The following is a 20,912-nucleotide window of genomic DNA, read 5'->3' as shown; positions in this document are numbered from 1 at the left end:
TTCCTAGATCTGAATAGGGGGGCCCTAAGGAAAAATGTTGGAAACCACTGATCTACTTTATTACCATTTCCGTTATTTTAGGGCACACTAATCAAACCACCCTGGCTATACTCTAAAGAACGTAGAAACACGCTGACACAAACGTGCAGGAAGGGGCAGGATATTCTTTATTGCTGTGCTCTGCTTTCAGACACAGCCACCACCCTGGCACCTGTTTGTTTTGATATTCAAATTGTCTGTTGGGAACAGATAGACAGCAGAGAAGAAAGGAAGCAATGGCTCCTGCACATGGACACAAGTCATTTTTTGCAAGTCCAAGTCAAGTCTCAAGTCTTTGGTCACGAGTCCAAGTCAAGTCTCAAGTGTCTCAACGCAGGAGAAAAGAGTTTAGGTATTCTGAAACTTTTGCCCGCAACAGACTGAAGCCTGAAGTCTACAGTCTGCACTACCAACATTTCAGCATGTGTTTCAGTGTAGGTGTGTGCGTGAGCGTCACATTTGTGTGTGTCATTGTTACACAGCATGAAAGAAGATGAGGAAGAGAGGAGAGCAGCTGTTGGTGCTGAGGGACAGGAAACATTAAAAACCAAGATTGTGCACAAGTCCCAAATCACTAGTCTGAGTTGAGTCTCAAGTCTTTTGCGCACGAGTCCAAGTCAAGTCTTAAGTCACTGATGTGTGCGACTTAAGTGCGACTCGAGTCCAAGTGGCAGACTCAAGTCCCTATCTCTGGCTCCTGGTCCCTTAAAGTTTTTCTTGGAATCCTGACCTGTGGACCTTTATCAGTTGGCCTTGGTAACAAACTTATATTGATTCTGCATATGTGTCTAGGAGACTGTAAAGTATTAACCTTCAAATTTTAAATATGGTTATCAAAGATGGTTTTAATCAGAATTTAAAACTGTATAGCACTACTAACCGTTGGGAAATGTTTCTGTAGTTATCATTTTGACCATTTAATCCCAAACTTGCTTAAATCCTACAATCCCACATCTCCCAGTCCAAACCTCCACATAAATAGAGATTATTTTCCAATGACTCTTTTGAAATGCATCTAGGGAAGCATGTGCCATATTTAATTAGAAATTGGTAAAGCTTATAATTGGAAATTAATAAAATATTAGATGTAAACAGTGTCTCGGCATTATAAGTCCAGTCAACTTTGGCCTCCTATTCATGGCTGAGAGGTGTTTTACTTTCTCACACCACACCTCTCAATGACAAGACCTCCTCCTAAGTCCATGGTGATGTGTCATGTCCTGTCATGTCCTCTCCAACCCCAACTGCTGTCTTCTGGGTAGGAGTGGTGCTAGCTCAGGGACGGATGACATTTGTCACACCTATTTTAGTCTCCTCATTAGGAGGTGCGAGGGCCCTGTGGCTCACATGGGAGCCAAAAGGACCGATGTCATCTGGGAAGTATGGGAGGTGTTTGACCACAACACTCCAAATTGGGCAGATCTGTTGAGCTGCTAATGGTGGCGTTAGTGTTAGGCCACATGCTATGGGGCATGTATGTGTGCATGCAAGTGTGTGTTGGTTAAATGGACTTTGGATAATCAACACCAAGCCGTATGAGCTTGACTGTCAGTCTGCCATCATCTTGTCAGGACATGTCAGTCACAGAGGGAAGGTAATGTTGTAACACATCGCCCCTGCTGCCACTCACTCACTGTGAAGGGAAAGAAGCTCTTTGAGGGACAACAGGCTTGAAAGGAGGACATAACAGCTGAGAGACAGTGAGCCAATCAGTGATGCACCAAATTAACTGCATGCACATTTAAGTTTTAAAATAATTTATTCTATTTCATAAGATCCCAGAATAACCCTGAAATGGATTTGTTAAATTTCAGGCCATCCTTACCTGGATTTCTCACATGACAAAGGATGTGTATGACAATGCTAAATGATAATGTCAGATCCTCTAGTAGTTGGCTAAACTAAATATTGATATTTCTTTTATGATCTAAAATCCTGGTAAACACTGCAGAAACTTTAACACATCTGCTCACCACTGTCCAGTTAATGGCTGCTGCCTTGCTGCTCTCATACTTTCAAAATTCGATGTAAACAAAGCACCCTGAATGTATTGTATTGATATTATATTGAAGGAACTTCATGGTTTGGCAGCATTTTGAACTACAAAATGAGGAGAGTGAAGGCCAGTTAAACTTGCATATAGCTGAAGCAACAATATGCACAGGTAGGACAGGAATGTAGACATTATCTGGCAAGGGTTAAAGGCTAGGTACTAGCAATGCTAACATTAGCCATACTTCGCAAACTAGCTCTACATAATTTGCCTGCAGATGCTGTGATCCCATGTTAAAAAAAAGGGCTCTTTATGAATGTTTTCTTAACCCGAGTACTAATTGGCTGAAAACAATCACTGTTTGGGGTAACGTGCTACAAATAATCTGTTAGAGCACTCAGATTACTTTTTGTTGTAATGAGTCATGTAACGTGTTAGTTGTACGATTCAAGTTATCCGTTAATAGTTACATTTTTATAGAATTAATCCATCAGTGAAAGGAAAATCCTGTGAAAGAAAAAAGAAGCTCCTTGAAGCATCTGCACTGTTTGTCCTTCTTTCTTCCTGTAGTCACGCTGGCACGTAGCGCCATGCCAGGGGAAGGTAAACATTCTGTGCAAATATGCGCTAGCTTGTTGAGCCAGCGAGGTGACAGAGAGGACAGTAGAAAACTGTTGAATTATTCCCATTATGTTGTATTTTTGGATGAAAGGGACGAGAACAGCATCATGGTGAAACATAAGTTGAAGAGCTCCAGTTTTGCATCCATTGAATCAGCTGTGAAGCTGTTCCAGTTACCCACGGTTATCACTCACAGCGTTCGAGTTATTCTGTTTGCCTCTCCTCAGCTTGTTGTCAGATTGTGAGCATTTAAAGAGCTGTAAAATTTTTCACATATGGTGGCAGTGTTATCAGGCTGCAGAGACACAGATTATGGGCTTTAAATTACACTGTACATTGTCATTAGAGTCTGCACATTTAAACGTAGAAGTGCGGTTGTGATATGACGTTTTTACAACCGACAAGTGGAACGATTGGCTAAAAGGTTTTGATATTTAGTAATGCAAAAGTCCTTGAGTTAGTTTAAGAAGTGTTTAAGTACTCACTAAAACCATAACCTTTGTGATTGAAGTCCACTAAAAAATGTTACATCTGTTTTCTCTGAAAAGACTGATTTCTGATATTTTACTAGCTTTGACTAACAGAATACTCTAGCAGCACTACACTGTCAATATATTGCTGTGTTTCATGCATAGTTTTAGCAGGTGGGGGGACCCTGAACCCTCAAGGGGGGTTCCAATTCTAACATTTTGAAAATAAATGCACTAATCTTGTGGATTTTCAGAGTACTTGTTTTTGCCACCGAGGTATACTTATCTAAATGCACTGATTGAAGTGGGACAACTCAAGTTGACAAATGATGAACATTTTAATTCTGCAGCTCCTTACTGCCAATATCACTGTGTGCTACAACAGTCTGCTATGATTACTGAATATCAAATTAAACAGTTCGGAAACTAGGTGATGCTATTTGAGGGTCTTACTGTTGATGAACTGCCAAAAGAGAAGAAGAAAAAAAACACATTAAACATAAAAAATGAGGCAAGGCATGATGGTCATGCCTACCAACCAGGTACAGAGCCACAGTTTGGGAAACACCGAAGGTGCTAGCAGAGATAATTGAGTGTCTGCCTTGGGCATTGTGCCGTAGTATCAGTGACAGCAGCAGCCACCTGTAGCCTGTATTTCACATGCAGGGGACACTGCATGCACAGGTCACTTCTCTCAAATGTGTTAAAACTGCTGTCTGATGCTTATACCAGTGCTTTGATTGATATTGGTATCAGTATTTTGACAACTCTGCTTTGATTGATTGTTCTGTCAGGTTCAAAGAAATGCGATGACGTGAAATGATGTCTTTTCTTAATAGAGGAAAATGCAGATGTTTAATCTCCAGATGTGAAGATAAAGATTTCTAATCTTGACTGAATGATCTTCTATGAACCACTCTGTTTTAATCCTGGAAAATAAGAGTCAAAGAATAATCTCCTTTTTGAAGGATGAGGTGTTTTATCTGATGGTCATGAAAAAGATGACTGCGATAAGATTTTTAGCCAAAGAGAAAAGAAAGACTTCCACAGTAATTCTCTAAAACCCTTTAATACTCTAAATATAGAGTTCAAGTTAGAGGACAGTTCTGGGTACCACAGGAATATTATGATTTCTGTTGTTGCTGTTTCCTTCATATTAAAAGGGCAAGTCAGTTTTTTTTCTTTTGCCAGTGACATTGTTATTGAGATTCATGCAAAAGCTTTTATGTAGCAGCTCTTTACAAAATGCTTTCTTTCTAAAATGCACATATGAAATGAACTGATTTTAAGGTTGGGGAATATTACTGTTTATCTACTACAAACTCTCTTAGCCTAACTCACTAAACAAGCAAACGCTGCCGGTATTATTAGTATTTTTATCTACATTTATCCCCACAAAAACAAAGCATGGTTATCAATAAATTAAAATAAATGCATAGATATTTCCAACTCATTCTTTTATTGTTTTTATGAAACAATTATGGTCAATATAATTTGGCTTTTTTGGCAAAGAAAAATTACCAAAAAAAAAAGGCCAAAACCTTTAACATCAAAGTGAAAAGGCAACACAAGAAGCCAACTATGGAAATTAAGACCTAAATTATGATCTGGTTTATATGTGAACAAAATATATTGGCTGCTAAATAAAGAGTATTCATGGATGAGAATTAAACATGTCATGAAAATGTAATTATGTAACCCCACTATCAACACTTATAGAGACTTTGTTCATTAGCACCCTCACTTTGAACGTATGGAAGCACCTGTGCAGCAGTCATGTCTTTTTATACACAAATTTGCCTCATTGCCATGGCAACCCTGATTTGTGAAGCTGATTATTAGTATTCCTCACTGCCACACTGTGTGTTTGTGTGACTGTGTGTGATTGTAATAACAGAACTCGAGGTAAATATAGCCGAATCCCCGCAAACGCCGCTCTCACTCACAGACAGCGCTGACCTTGAACCTCAACCTTTGTGTAGCGTGTATGTCGGAGCCAAATGACTCCTTCTTGCTCTCAGTGTCTGTGCGTAGGTGATTTCATTAAATCCACTCTGTTGGCTTATTACTCAGGTAAACAGAGTCCTCCTCAGCCTGTCTGCACACCATCTCTCTCTCTCTCTCTCTCTCTCTCTCTCTCTCTGCTGAAACTGTTTACCATGACCGAGGGTTTCATCATCCTCCGCTACCTCATCCTATGATCCTCTTTTTTCGTCATCTGCTTGCCTCACTCTCTATTTTACTCCTTGTTTTCTCTCCTTATCAACTTAAGAGGTGGAACATTGTTCTCCTCTATACACTTAAGGTGCAGCAGCAGCCTGTGCGAACCTCACTGAGGATCATTTCTCATTGTTTGACACTAAATAAATGCAACAGCCAAGTCTTTCAAAATTCATGAATTCATGATTTTTTTTTTCTAATCTGAAGTCCATCAATTGTCTCTAGACTGTGTCCACGGCCTGATTTGCATATGTTTACATTCTCATTTTCTTTCTCTAATTTCATTCAATCTACGGTGGCCCTGAAGGTCAACAGTAAAAATGTTTCACCTTCTGAAAAAGTTATTTGACATTCTGTGAAATTTTTCACATTCTGCAAACTATTTCAGCTTCTGCTATAAACATTCCAGCCTCTGCAAAATATTTCAGCCCACTAGAAAACATCATCATTAATAAAATGTACCTTGTGCCAAAACTGCAATGGTTCAAGCAGACACAGCGCTGTAATGATAAGGAAGGCTCATGAAAAGCTTTAGCCCCCGAAAATAAATTTTCTGTCGTCTCAGCTGAAAAAAGGGCAGAAAATGCCAAAAAAGGAGAAGAAAGATATTGACGTCCTGCAATACATTAGAAAAAATATTCTATCTTTACCCGCCCTCTCATTCACCCTCAACCTGGTGCCTGGAATTATTCAAGTCAACAAGTTTCTACATTAAAAATCCCTGTAATAAATTGTGTGTTTTTTGCAGAAAAGGTGAATAAGTAAAATAAGTGTTTGCATTAATAATCACCCCCTTTAAGTAAGTATTTACTGGAAGCACCTTTGGTTGCAATCACAGCACTGAATTTGTGTTGATTGGTCCAGGTCAGGGGTGTCCAAACTATGGCCCAGGGGCCAAATGCGGCCTGTGGTTCACTTTTGATTGGCTCACAATCAATTTTAGAAATAAAATGAATTATGCCCCACATTAGAGCATGAAGCTTTTGCTTGACTTTTTTGTACTTCTTAGATTCAGGACAAGGCGGTGCTGCCATGCTAATTTTGTAAGCAAACATTCTGACAAAAATAATTTATTCAGAAAATTTGTGATTAAATGAAGATAACATTGTAAATAGTTAACATATTGGCAACAAAAATAAAAATGAAATCCTGATTTATAAAGCCCTAATTGATTACCACAGCAAAGACCAGTACCTACAGTATTCCAGGTGCATAGCCAGTGGTAGCTTTTGCCAACCAGGCTTCCCTGAAATCTGACTGGCCTCCCCAAAATCCTTAAATTGTATTGCCTATTTGCTTTTTCAATCTAGCTATTTGTGCACACTCAATCACATGGAGTATCTTAACCTACACTAGATTGGTTTTACTAACTTCAATATCCTTAAGGTGAACGTGGCCCCACCATTCTTATATATTTCTATATGTGGCCTTCAGTGGAAAAAGTTTGGACACCAATGGTCTAGGTGGGTTGCGCTATTCTTCTTTGCTAAACTGCTCTGCACAGGGATCATTCATGAACAGCACTTTTTTAGTCCAGCCACAAATTCTCTATTGGATTGACGAAATCTTCTCCCAAGCTGTAGTTCTCTTGCAGACTGAATAAGACTGTTGTTGAGGATTTTCCTATATTTTGCTGCTTTCATTTTATCCTCTACCTTTACAAGCCTTCCAGGGTTGGCTGCTAGGAAGCATTCCCACAGCATGATGCTTCGACCACCATGCTTCACAGTGGGGACGGTGTGTTTATGGTGATGTACAGTGTGTAGTATCGCCAAACACAGTGTCTAGTCTGATGGTCAAAAAGCTTAATTTTGGTCTCATCAGACCAAAGAACTTTCCTCCACTTGACCATGGAGTCTCCCACATGACTTTTGGCAAACTAGTCCAGATTTAACCTGAGTTTTCTTCAACAGTGTCTTTGTCTTTGCCACTCTCCCATAAAGCTTTGACTGGTAAAGAACCAGGGCGACAGTTGTGTGTATGGTGTCTCTTATCTCAGCTGCTGCAGCTTGTAACTCCTTCAGAGTGGTCATAGGTGTCTTGGTGCCTCGCTTACTAGTCGCCTTCTTGCACGGTCTCTCAGTTTGCAAGGTCGGCCTGATCCATGCAGATTTACACATGTGCCATATCCCTTCCATTCCTTGATAATGGATTTAACTGAACTATGGGGGGATGTTCAGTGGCTTGGAAAGTTTCTTGTATCCATCCCCTGACATACTTTTTAACAGCCTTTTCTCTGAGTTGCTTGGAGTGTTCTTTTGTCTTCATTGTGCAATGGTAGCCAGGAATACTGATTAACCAGTGACTAGACCTTCCAGACACAGGTGTCCTTATACTACAATTACTTGAGACATATTCACTGCACTCAGTGATCCTCATTTCACAAATTATGAGACTATTAGCACCAGTTGGCTGGACCTCTGTGGAATTAGGTCAGTCACTACATACAGTGTATGTAGAGAAATATATATACTTTAAGAAACAGACTGTGTGACAGATTCCTGAAGACCCAGAAGACAGACTCCAGCTCAGATTTAATCCCAGGAGAGCAGGAACATGGGACCTCTGACCATCACATCGTCTCTTCTTTGTCATCACTGCTGCTCCCAGTGTCTTTCTTTGTCTACCATCTGTTAAACATTCTTTAAGCGCTCTCTTAAAAGGAATGGATATGTATATATAAGTTATATCTTCATAATTTACAAAGAAGAAAACACTAAGGGAGGCAGATTTTCATGGAATACTAAAGTGCAGTGCAAATGAATTCTGAATAGGGTGCAAATGAAAATGGAAAATACTAAGAAATGACACATTTTCGCTTCTATTAGCCACAAATTCCCCCAATTTAAAGCCATGGCGTACAAAAAAGTCGGGCTTTTACTGCTATTAACAATGATTTCTGCTATTTCTAGGGACTGTTCAGAGCCCCACGGTGCACAGCTGAATTTACTTCCTGATTTTGATGCATCCTCCACCCAGGAGCAAATCTGTTCACTCGTTCAGCACTTCAGGGCAAATCAGAACCACCTCTAAAGCTGAAAATGGCATGTCCAAGGGTGGCCTGCGCCGTAAACTATGGGATCTGGAAAAGCAACATAATTGCAGGAACTAAAGCCATCATGTTCGGCCTGTTTTACATCCTTTACAGAATTACACGGTGGGGTGAGGGAAAGTCAACCAGCATAATGCAGAGTCCTGCTGTCTATACTTTGCCTGTCAAACTGCTAACAAGCACAAATGATTTTTTAATGATAGGCCCCTCTATCCCACAACGCTGTCTCCTCACAAACAAGCATTCTCAAATACACACACACACACACTTCACAATGCACACATTCGCTCCCACACATCCATAATGAGTTTTATCAAGGGAAGTGCATGTGGTTTAATGGATCACTGCAAATGCCAGTCCTACTCACACTATTGTGTTCAAGATCCAACAAGATGCTTCCTTTTCCCCTATGCCACTTATTTTTTGGAGACAAAATGTGCCGTGCATGAATACTCCATGAGATTTTTTTTTTTTAGATGTAAAACTAAAACTTGTTACTCTGCTTCCATGACGACTCTACAGAACAATCTGTTTTACAGCAGACCCTCAGTAGAGCACAGAGCTGTGTTTGTAGAGTCATTGTGCTACCTGAGTTGTGTGACGGGATGCGGCATGATGTGCTTTGACATAATGTGATGTGATATGACGTGAGTTGTGTTTGTGATGGCTCTCTTCAGGTAGTTGTCACAGAGTCAGGGGCAAAAGCTCAACCAAATGTGGTAAAAAATTTTTTTGAAGGGTCATGATTTCAAAAAAATGCAATCATGCATTTAAGAATCTTAAAAGACTCAGGGCCTTATCTTGACGTTGTGAAGTACGGTGTCTAAAAGGCATGGCACAAGGAGTTTGGGACTTGTCACGCAACACACTTGATATTTATTCGGCACACAACCTACGCGCAGAAAGGAGTGCTAAGCATAAAGACAGTGGATTAAGCCGGGTGTTTTAAGCTTAACATGATTTGCATCAGTCAGAGTGTTAGCTTTCATTCCCCCATTTTATATCACAAATGTTTGCAAAAGGAAACTGCATGGCAAGGTGCTTGATTTAATTCACCTGCCACAACATGTCTGATTGAAACACTTGAATTTAATAATTCACAGGTGTGGCCAAATACTTTTGTCCATGTTGTGTATCTCTCCTGCTCAAATTGTAACAGACATATAAAACACAGTGGAAATATTAGGGATTTTGGTTCATCCCAGTGCTTTGGTTTTTATCCAGTCATGTCTCATAACCAAAAACAAAACTTTATCAAAGTTTTTACAACAAAGATCTGTTTTAGGTCACCTCATCATGGGAAAGCATCAGCTGATGAAGGTTTCTTCTCATTGATCATGAAACTATCAAAGTAATACTTGAGAAAGCTGTGCATGCTGCATAATTGGCTCCAAACTACAACACAACAGAATCCCATGAAACAACGAATCAATGAATACATTTGTTGCAAACACTCTTAATTATGATTTTTTTCATTGATTTTATTGATTCCTTGTTGCAGTTTGTTTGTTAATATATAAGGATAGGTGTGTGGATTGGAGAATGATGCAATAGAAAGAGCAAGTTTCACCGATTTTAGGTTTCAGGTTTTTGGACATGATGTTTCACGAATGAGCACGAGAGGGAGAAAATTGAGTTGCAATATTTCTTTTTGTTACTTGTGAGAAAAAAGTCCAAAATCTGAGATTAAAGTTAGAATTCTGAGAGAAAAGCCAATATGCTGACTCCTGAAAAAAGTCAGAAATCTGGGATCAAAGTCAGAATTCTGGCCCCTAAAAATCATAAATAAAGTGGCCTTGCTTCTCTGTTGAACTTCCTTTTTCAATGCATACTAGATATTCTTGTGTTGCATTCAGTGTGAGGACACTCACTCATGCTGCTCACTGAGGCTGGTGAGGCAATCATTCAACTCACCTGCAGAGTCAGGTGTGTGGCTGATTGGCCTTGATGATGGCCAGGTGTGAGAAGCTTATATATATATATATATATATATATATATATATATATATATATATATATATATATATATATACACACACATATATATACTCTTGAGCTCCAGCTCTCTTTGCTGACTCATTATTTACTTTCCTGTGTGTTTTGCATTAAAAGTTTTCACAAGCATTTATGAAACTTTCCAAAGGAAGTCTTGGTTTACTGGTCACTGAAAGATCATTGAGTATCAGTGCTGAGGGTTTTTACCTAGCCATTTTTGGTTTCCTTGTTTAAGCTGACCTAGTTGCCTTTGCATGTCATTTGAGTTTTCTCAGTCTCCCAAGTTGTTTCAGTTTGTTGTCAGCTGCTTGGCAGCACTGCTTTAGTTTCTTGTTTGTATTCTAAACAGGAACTTTTAGGTTATTACTTACCAACATGTAGCTTTTATTTTCTTGCCCCTCTTCCTATTGATCACTTGCGATCTTAGTGGTTAACCTTTTAGGATAACTTAAAGAACCGTATCCACAATTGTATCCTAACTCCCCTCGTCCTGACATTCAGCAGTCTAGGTTACATAGTGTCTCTGTATCCTCTCTTAAACTTACACATATTCCATGCTATTTCACCGTCTTTGTTCCTCTCCCTTTATCCTTAGAAGCTCTCTACTCTGGTAGTGAAAATGATTCAGGGAAGCATTCAATATCAGGCCGTTTCAGCTCTATTGCTCAGTCAAATACAGACGTCTGCACACTTGCATACATACTATTAACCCACTTTTCAGTTCTGCTCGGTCATTATATGCTTTCCTGTTATTCCTATTCAGCACAACATAGCAGGATTTCGATCCAGTACAAGCTGACGAAAGAACTTTCTCTACATCTTGTATTCTGTTTCCATGCATGTTGAAAGACAGAACCAGATTTAGAAACAAATTATCACATGTTCCTTTTCAAATCAGCCTTGTTTAATGCCATCCTTCCACTCGGTTCATGACTCTTTTTCTCCTCTAAAAGCATTCAGGGCTTCTTTCCCCCTACAGCACAGATATAGAACACATTCATACAAATGCACAGAGCAGCTCTCAATGAACAAATGCACACGTCAGCAGCCGCAGACACAGATGTGCACGTCCCAAGGCAGCTGCAGAAGCTACTTAGGGTTCAAAACACACATTAATATGTTTTATATGCACAAAAATGACAGCGCCAGTATTGTGCTATAAGAGAGGCATTGATCTGATTAGAATGCAGCGCCACATTTGCCCCCACATCTGTCATAATATCATGTTACGAACATGCGATTGGTTTTCCATTTGTAGAATAACTGAGATAGATTTTCATGTCTGCTTCAGCCCGTCATACCAATCCATCTTTCTTTGAGGACATGCAGATTGCTGCAGCATCGTGGTGCCGTGCCTTGCTGCTGACTGTGATAAGGAGTGATTGGATTTTGCATGTGTAATCACTGGTTATGAGATGTTAATTGTACAGAGTGATGGCCTGTGGGATTTAACGTTGGATATGTGTGTAAAGCGTGCACCCACATGCACTCACATGTTATGTCTACTTCTTTGTGTAGACTAGAAGGTTGTGTCCCAATTATCGTCACTGGTGGATGATTTGCATAAAGACCCTTCCTAGATGTGATTGTGGAGTAGATGCTTTTCTAGCGAGTAGATCCATTCAGAATGATTTGATGTTAAAAAAACTCATGTGCTTCATTCTCTCAGGCCTCCTGGAGTTCTCTCCTGTCCTCCTACGGTACTTCATCTCAGGTATGGGTTAAAAGACTAGTGTTAGATTTTGTGGAATTTGTGTCAATCATGAACAGATTGTGAAGGTTTCCTTTTGTTTTCTTTCATGATAAGTGGGAGGAAACAACAAAGAAGTGAAGAAGAGGATCGGTAACTTTCTTTAGTGTCCTTTAGTTGGATTCTTGCCTAGTAGCTGCATCCACCTGTGGAGTTTTCCGTTCATGTCTGCTCTTTAGTCATGTCCATCTGTTTGGTGGAGTAGAACTAAAAGAAGTAGAAGCTGCTAAGTTTCCTTTAGGCCCTCCTATTTTCCCTTTTCCTCATTACTTTTCACAACAACTCTCAAGTTCTGGCGAGCCCGTGAAGAGTGGCTGTGAAGATCCAGCAGACGATTGTCATCTGTTTAATTCCTCTCCCTCTGATTGCGTCCGTACGCTTGATGAGTCACAGTTAACCCAGTCACACAGCTGTGTGATTCCTGGCCCATTGATTCATACAGCGTGCCGCCGAGATGCCATCCTCTCTTCGCTCGCCTCTTCCTCTCCCCTCACTCACAAACTGCTAATGAAGTGAATCACAACTGTTTTTCCCCCGATCCCTTTACCCGAACAGCTGATGGTGAGCGATTGCATCCACAATACTCTTTTAATTAGTATAGAGAATAAATTGGTTGAGCATGCCTTTTTCCTTAATTGCTTTTTCCTCAGCTTGGATTTAATTGGGCTGCAGCACTGTTTATTGATCTCCTTTGATGTGCTTTAATTTGGATAATTTTATATATTTATTTCGGACGTGACGAGTTGGTTAGTCTTGAGGGGGAGAGCGCTAGGCAGCGGGGATGGAGCTGCAGCAGACTGCGGTGTATCCACTGAGCCTGGGGTCCGGCATGTGATAGCAACTAGGTGGGTAGATGATCAAACCGAGGAGGCAGAAAAGCAGCTCCACTACAGTCTGAGAGGCCTCCAGTGAGCAGCTCTTTGATCTCACATCAACATCTCATGAATGCCAATGCAGAGCAGTAAAGCGAAGGCGGCAGGCCTTCTAAGCCAGCCTTAACAGGCCTGCAGGCCACTACATATTCCTTCCAGCAGCTAGTTTGTAGTTTGTGCCTGATTCATGCTGCGTCATCTCTCCCCCTCCTGCCTGCAACAACAAAGCCCAATTTTCAGCCTCCGCCTCCGTAGTTTCATAATTAGTGTGCCTCTCTGCGTGTGATTGTGGGTTTGTTTGCTAGATAAGCGTGCAAGCATTTGTTTATGTGAGTGCCTTCATTCACTGCTTTACTTAAATAACTCTTTACACGCCAACTTGTAATTCCAATTTCTCCTCCACAGGAGGCAACTTCACCCTGGCTGAGCTGGGAGTATGCGAGCCAACTCCCCCTCCTCACCCTGCCGCCGTTCCCTACTGTCCTGACCTAGGCCTCCTCCAGAGGGGGTACTCCCTCAGCGCAGGCTCCGACGCCGACTCGGACCCTGAGGGGCCGCTCACTCCAGAGAGAGCCATCCAGCTGTGGGCCGGAGGAGGAAGGGTAAAGTCCCGTCGCAGCTCAGGAGTGTCCAGCCGTGAAAACTCAGCCCTCACCCTCACCGACTCAGAGAATGATAACAAGTCTGATGACGAATCAGGTAGGAAAATGGTCCTTGAAATCAAGGTCACGATGGGTTGTGTATATCAATGTGCAGTACTATTGATTTGAGAGAAGAAAGCGAGTACGACTTGTTGATTGATTGCAAACAAATAGGAAGAATGGTCAGAACAGGCCTGCCCATAGAATTGGCTGGGCCCCTGAAAATCTGAGAGAATGGGCCCTCCCAGTTGTGATTTATTTCCAATGTCAATGTGTGTGTGTTGGATCAGAAGCATTGGTGCTAGCATCCTGGCTAACAGTTCCCTCATGTTGGAGGTGAAAAGTGTGTCAAACCTTTATTGGGTTAGCTAATATTGAAAAGATCTTATTATGTCACCTTTAGACCCATTTTCCACCATTTTTTGCCACATTGTTTTTGCATTTCAAACACATTTTTACCACTTTTTAACCCTTTTCACTAGTTAAACCACACATTTTTCTGTCTAGTTTTTGCCAAGTACAACCCATTTTTACTACTTTTTGCCTCTGTAACCCATTTTTGCAATTTTGTAACTCATTTTTGCCCCTTTTAACCGCTTTTGACCATTTTTCCTCCCTTTTTGCCTCTCTCAGCAAATTTTTGCCACTCTGTAAGCTGTCGTCACAATTTATAACCCATTTTGCCACTTTTAACAGCTTTTCACCATTTTTCCACCCATTTTGCCTCTGAGCCCATTTTTGTTAGTGTTAACCCACTTTTGCCACTTTTTGTATTTTTTTGCCTCTGTAACCCTGTGCTTCAATTTATAACCAATTTTTGCTACATTTTTTTTTACTGCTTTTAACAAATTTTGCCACTTTTTAGCAGCTTTTCACAATTTTACCACCCAGTTTTTCCATTTTTGCCTTTCTGGATCTATTTTTATCTCTTTTATGATATCGTTGCCTCTTTTTTGCATATTTTTTCCTCTATAGCCCATTGTTGCAATTTCTGACATATTTTTGCCACTTTTTAACTACTTTCTACTATTTTTTTCCACCCATTTTTGACTTTCTGAGCCTATTTTTGCTAGTTTTAACCTTTTTTTGCCACTTTTTGCATATCTTTGCATTTTTAACCCAATGTTGCAACTGATAACCCATTTTGCCACTTTTTAACCACTTTTCACCATTTTTCTACCCTTTTTGCCCTTCTGAGTCCATTTTTGCTCATTTCAACCCTTTTTGCCACTCTGTAGTCACTTTTCACAACTTTATTTCTGCAATTTTTTCACTTTGAACCTTTTTTGGTAATTGTCAGCTTTTTTTTTACCTCTTTTTGCAATTATAAAATACATTTTCACATAAAGTTATTTCAGGTGCTTTTACTTTATTCTCTGGTATGCTGACATTTTTGCACATCATGGCGTAGCTACGAAGTCTGTGCCCATCCACATTGCCAATAAAAATATAATTCTGTTTAAAGAAAAGGGGTTTCTTTTTAGTAAAAGGCCATACTGTATTTCAGCATAAATCAACAAAATTCATATTTAGTTGCCTTGATAAGAGTGGTTATTATTTAGGCTGAACATAAAATATGATAATCACAGCTTAACCTTATAATGGATCATGATTTTGCTGACCTCACTGGGCTCTTCCCTTTACCCCCTCTTATGGGCAGCCTTGTGTCAGACTGGTTTGCGAATGTACATTTTTGACATATTAGTCAATAAAGTTCAAATCCTCAGAAAACCCTCCAGCACACAGCCCTTGTATGAATCAGGAGCGAGCTGGTTTTATGGATTCAGTCTGTTTCTGATCTGAAGAACAGTGGTTCGGACCCCCTAGAGAGCTATCCTTATTCTCATCAATAGCACTTAGCCAAAGCCCGCTAACTTTACCCTCTCACACCACTCAGCTGCTTAGATCTCCCCGCTGGTCTGTCAGACTTCAGAAAAATCATTTGGGTTTGGAGGCAGCAACACTTGAATTTTAACATCTGTGATCCAACAAAGAGATGCAGTCAGACAAAAGCTTGTCTTTACTTTTCAAGTGCATCTTTTCTTTTGAATCTGCAAAGTGTGGATGTGTGATGTTCCCAGAGGGAAGCTTCATCCCCTGGCAACTTTGTTTATTACCAACTTCCCATTTCCTTGTTAATCCTGACACACTCGTAAACCAGCGCTCTTGCAACGCCGAGGTGTCAATGGAGGTTAATGAAAAGTGGATGGAAGAAAAAGCAACAGTCTAATTAATTGAATTCTCGGCAGCCACACATATCAGCAGTGGATCAACCTCTGTAGGACTGCGGGCCTCCGAATCAGAGACAACTTCTGTCGACTGATCAAACTACTCAACACCTATTAAACACGTCAAGGAACACCTTCCATGAGACGCGCCTCTCATCCCATCACCTGATAATTGCTTTGTGGTTAATTAACAAGCTAATCTTGCAGCCGCAGATATCAACCGCAGAAGCCACAGCACTCTCTCTCTCTGTCTCAGGGCCAGGAACGAGAACGGCATTCTGTCACCTGCATTTCCAGTCCTTGTAAAATTAGCTCCTTAATCCAGCAATATATTGTGATAATCATTTGCCTGCAGTATGATGTCACTGAGTGCTGATTGTTGAAACTGTCAAAAGATGTTTTTTTCTGAAGTTCACAGAGAGAAACTTTTCCGAAAAGAGGTATTCATGGATATTTCTGCGCATCAATGTCGACTCACTTCTTCTTTTGATGATTTTGCAGAACATGTGTCAAATCACAGTCAATTAAACTAATTGCAAGGCTTCAAAATATCTCCTTCTATACAGGCATTCAAGGGAACCACTGGCTAAAAACTTCAGCCTCATGTTTTTACAGACCAGAGATTTAGATCAGGCGTCTGCGTCTGTGTTTCTGCCAGCATGAAGAGATCAGAGGCAGCGAAGCATCCCTATAAAAGACCAGGTGTGTGCCTGTGTCTGATCAAGTTAATTCATTACATACTTAGTTGCATTGAATGTGGAAAATCTCACCCCTCGCTCTTGCATCCCCCTCTAAATACATCTGATACCGATGGCGCGTCACACCTCAGAGCACCCGAAGGGAAGATTCCACTCCCACCAGACCTAAACGGCGTTTAAAGCCGGAGCAGTGTGGCTGCTGATTTTGCAAGAGTGCATTGTCTTTATATATGCCATTTTGTCTGAGTGTACACCCTGCACATGTGCGCGTGTGAGGAAGTGTGAAACAGGAGCACCAGGAGTGTCAAAACCGCAGTAGGAAGATCTGAGGGTCTAATAATAGAGATTGACGTAGGCAGACAGAGAAACAACATCATAAACACATGCTAACAAATCAAAAAGACAGTGACGTGCTAAAACACCAAACAGCACGCTGCACCTCTCTCTCATCTCCCAGCGTCTCTAACAAGCTTCAGAAGTCTCACCTGCTCTCGCTTCTCCTCCTCCTCTTCATCTCCCCCCTCCCCCCACAGCTTTCTTCTTTATCTTTCAAGCTTCCTCTTCTTCTTCTTCTGTCTTCTCTTTGCCCGCGCTGCGCCTCTCACCATCCCTCGTTATGCTCCTGTCAGTACAGCTTGCCTGCGTGACTGACAGATGTCAGTTAAAGGGTCTAGGGTTCCCCTTCAGGGCGACAGCGTACATGTGGATGAAGGCGCGCACGTGCCCTTTTGCAAATTTCACTACCAAAATAGAAAGCCCAGATAGACAAAGACAGCTATGAGAAAGCTCAGGGAGAACACTGTTTGTTTTTGTGCGTGTGTGTGTGTGTGTGTGTTTCCGCCTGTCAGCAGGGCGACTGGCTGCAGAGTGTCTGATTGATAAATACAAAGCTTTTTATTTGCCTCATATCTTTTATTTCCATGACCAAATTTGTTTTTTATTAAAAAATAATCTACTACAAATGAAACCAAAGAGGACCTTTTCCCACGTTCCAGGTTTGCCTCACTACAGGAACTATTTTTAAATATTTGATTCTGGAGGAGCTGAAAAAAAACATAAGAAAACCTGAGTCAATAACAAATTAAAGAGTGAGATGTTTCAGATGCAAAGCAGTCGTCAAACATGTTACTTGGTTACTTTGCTAGTCTCAACACAATTTTCACCTCAGGTGTTCTTATTGTAAACACCTTCAACTCAATTATCCTATACAGAGAACCTAGACCAGGGGTGTCAAACTCAATCACAGCAGGGGCTGGATTCTGGATTTAGATCTGACCAGAGAGCTGAACAGGGTCAACACAACTTTAAACTGTCAACCTCATTTTCACCATTGATAAAATATTAAAAAAACAGCACTGATGATAAATCATTTGAATTTTAAAAAAAGGAAAAATCATAAGTTTAAAGGCTCAAATCTGAGATGAAAATTCCATTTTTTTAGTTCAAAAGATCTGAACACAATATTAAAAATGAAAAATAATGTGTTTAAAGAGCAAATATACGAGGAGAAAGTAAAAAAAAATCAGAAGTGAAAGGTCAAAATATGAGATCAAATTTGAAATCATGAGTTTAAAAGTCAAAATATGACTTAAAATTTTAAACTGTGAGTCTGATAGTTCAAAATGTGGGATTTAAAGCAAAAATTAGGAGTTGAAAATGTCAAAATATGACCTAGAATTCCATATGATGACTTAAAAAGTAAAAAAAAATATGACTTAAATTTAAAATTAGGAGTCTAAAAGGTTTTGTAGACTCCTAATTTTAAATTATATGATATAAAAAGTAAGAACAATGAATTTAAAATGTCACAATATGAGAAAAAAAAATGAAATCATGAGTTAAAAGTCAAAATATGGGATTTAAAGCCAAAATAAGGAGTTGAAAAGGTCAAATTATGACTTAAAATTTAATTTAATCTAATATTGGAAATCTAAAAGATAAAAATGTGATATATAAAGTCTAAATAATGAGTTGAAAAGCTCAAAGTATGAAATGAAAAGTCAAAATCATAAGTCTGAGTTGTAATCTTGAGATGCAAAATTGAAAATATGAAATAAACCACAAATTGTTTTTCCCCCCACATTCTTGACTTCTTGTGAAATTTTTCTTAATCTTTACTTTTTCCGGATTTTTATGGCTTAACAAGGATATTTTAAATAATCAAGGTTAAGTTTACATTTTTATACAGGAGGAAATCTGCAGACTTTATAATGATGGGCCAGTAATAATACAAATACGATATGATCTCGTGGGCCGGAGATAATCTTTCCATGGGCCGAATTTGACCCCCGAGCCTTGAGTTTGACACCTGTGACCTAGACTATTGCAGTGTTCTGTCAGTAAAACTTCAGCATGGATATAAATGACACTAACTCTATCACCAAATATGTCTGTGTGAGTTATTAGTATGCAATGGCATGTATGTATAAAATAACTTAAGGCAGTTTTACATTGGTGACCTGGATCCAAGAACAGTTGACCTTTAAAGTCAGGATCATTGATCAGTGTGGATATAAGAGTGCCAGTTTATCCATGGACTTGGACCTGACTTATGTGTACTTCTCCATGGGGGTCGTTAGTGCATCTGTGCTCGAGTGCAGAGAAATGTTTCATTCAGTTCACACAGTATTGGGCATTTTATCCTCTGAGCTGAAGGGTACATGTGGAAGAAGAAAGAGGGTCAGAGCTGTCGCCTCAAAGCCTCAGTAGCCTGTAGGATGGATCTGAAGACTGCATTAACAAATGTTGACATGAGTGGTTAGAAGGGCTGGGCGATTCTGGCAAAATCAAATCACAATTGAATGAACTTTTTACTTTCATTATTAATGAGCAACCATCCCTACCCCAACTCAGTTTGTACTGTTAATATTTGAACAATTTTAAAACAAATAACTGAAATTTTGTATATCTATAAGATTAATGCATCAATCTTGTGTACTTGGAGAAACAAATATGTGTCCAAATCTATAAAACGTTCTCTTTAAACAATCTTGTGACTTTGTAGGAACTAAACCTGAGCGGCACTGATTCCAGTTTCATCAGTTTCGATTTAATTTCCCTGGTGTGACCTCCTGATAAAGATTTCTTTCCTTAAAATACTGTCATTAACATCAAAAGATTTTTTGCTAAGACTTTATTCTAGTGGACCCTTAATACCTAGTCATTACCTAGCAGTTTTTTGACAGATTACAAAGTAATTTTACAGTAATAAGTCTAATTATATAGTAATCTCAAAAAAATAGAACGGTAATAACCCTAATTATAACTCAGAAATATGGTCTTATAAAGGAAGCATTTAACTAGTATTAGTAGTTAAAGTATTAATTATATTTTCACTTAATAATTCCCAGGTAATTATCTGGCCCACTAAATTAAAATAATTATTTCCAAAAAGACTTAAAGTGACTTTTAGGGAATTTGTAAAAACTCTCATCATAATTCAAATGCATTATTATTATTATTATTTTTTATTTTTTATTTTTTATTTTTTTTCTGCTGAAGTTACCTGCAAAATACTTGTAAATTTTGAATTAATGTATTCAGAAATGACCAAAAAATTATCTAAAAATTTTGAAAGAAGGTATAAAGAAACTAACTAATTCTACTGGGAAGTATGGGGGATAGACTCACTGTCATCTAGTGGACCGTTATGCAGAAATTACCTCTCCTTCTTCAAATAATAGGCAAGAGGCACAATAATATTGATTATAATTATATATAATTATTTCTAAAAAATCATCAATCAAAGTCATTTTGGAAAATAATGCTAATTGATAATATGTAATAAAAAAATAAATGTTAAATTAGAAAAGTGAATACATTTTCAAAAAGGATGATGATATTAGTCCTCCTGTGCAGCTAAGGAAAGCCCAAGGCAGGGAGAGACGCAGCAAAAAACCCAGAGCAGAGCAGGCATCAATGACAACAGGATAACATTGATTAGAAGCAGAATGAAGGAGGAGCTGGGGTGGAGGAACTAAAGCCTGCCTGAACTAAAGCTACACACTCACTTTAGGGACTCAAAAGTAGGCCTTTTTTCCTCGTAATGCAAACATTTTTTAAAGCCATATAGCAAACAACATATTCCCTGTCCTATTCAAATGAATTTATAAAAGCCCCAAACAGACATTTAAAAATATCTAAAATCTATTTTTCTTATCAGACTCCAATCATCATAATGAGACAAATTATTTCAAGCATTTTTGAACACTTATTTTTATCATTTTAATACGTGGGAGAAAACATCAGAGGAACATATTGTCATGTCGTGACAGATTAGAACTTTAATTACATTATTTTGGCAGATTCAGTAACAAAATGCTGGAACTATTTG

General features: G+C 39.3%; 1 protein-coding gene across 1 annotated transcript in view; it reads left to right on the top strand.

The window, feature by feature from the left end:
• The window catches only part of tenm2 (teneurin transmembrane protein 2), a 274,412-nt gene that overhangs the window by 23,279 nt on the left and 230,221 nt on the right, over positions 1-20,912 (top strand). Inside the window, exon 2 of the mRNA XM_041797918.1 lies at positions 13,418-13,711. Coding sequence (XP_041653852.1) covers positions 13,418-13,711 — 294 coding nt within the window. The remainder of the gene's footprint in view (positions 1-13,417; positions 13,712-20,912) is intronic.

This window comes from Cheilinus undulatus, linkage group 10 (assembly GCF_018320785.1).
Source record: "Cheilinus undulatus linkage group 10, ASM1832078v1, whole genome shotgun sequence".
NCBI classification, from domain to species: domain Eukaryota; kingdom Metazoa; phylum Chordata; class Actinopteri; order Labriformes; family Labridae; genus Cheilinus; species Cheilinus undulatus.
The sequence above is the reverse complement of the archived record's forward strand: the minus strand, read 5'-3'. Positions and strand labels throughout refer to the sequence as shown.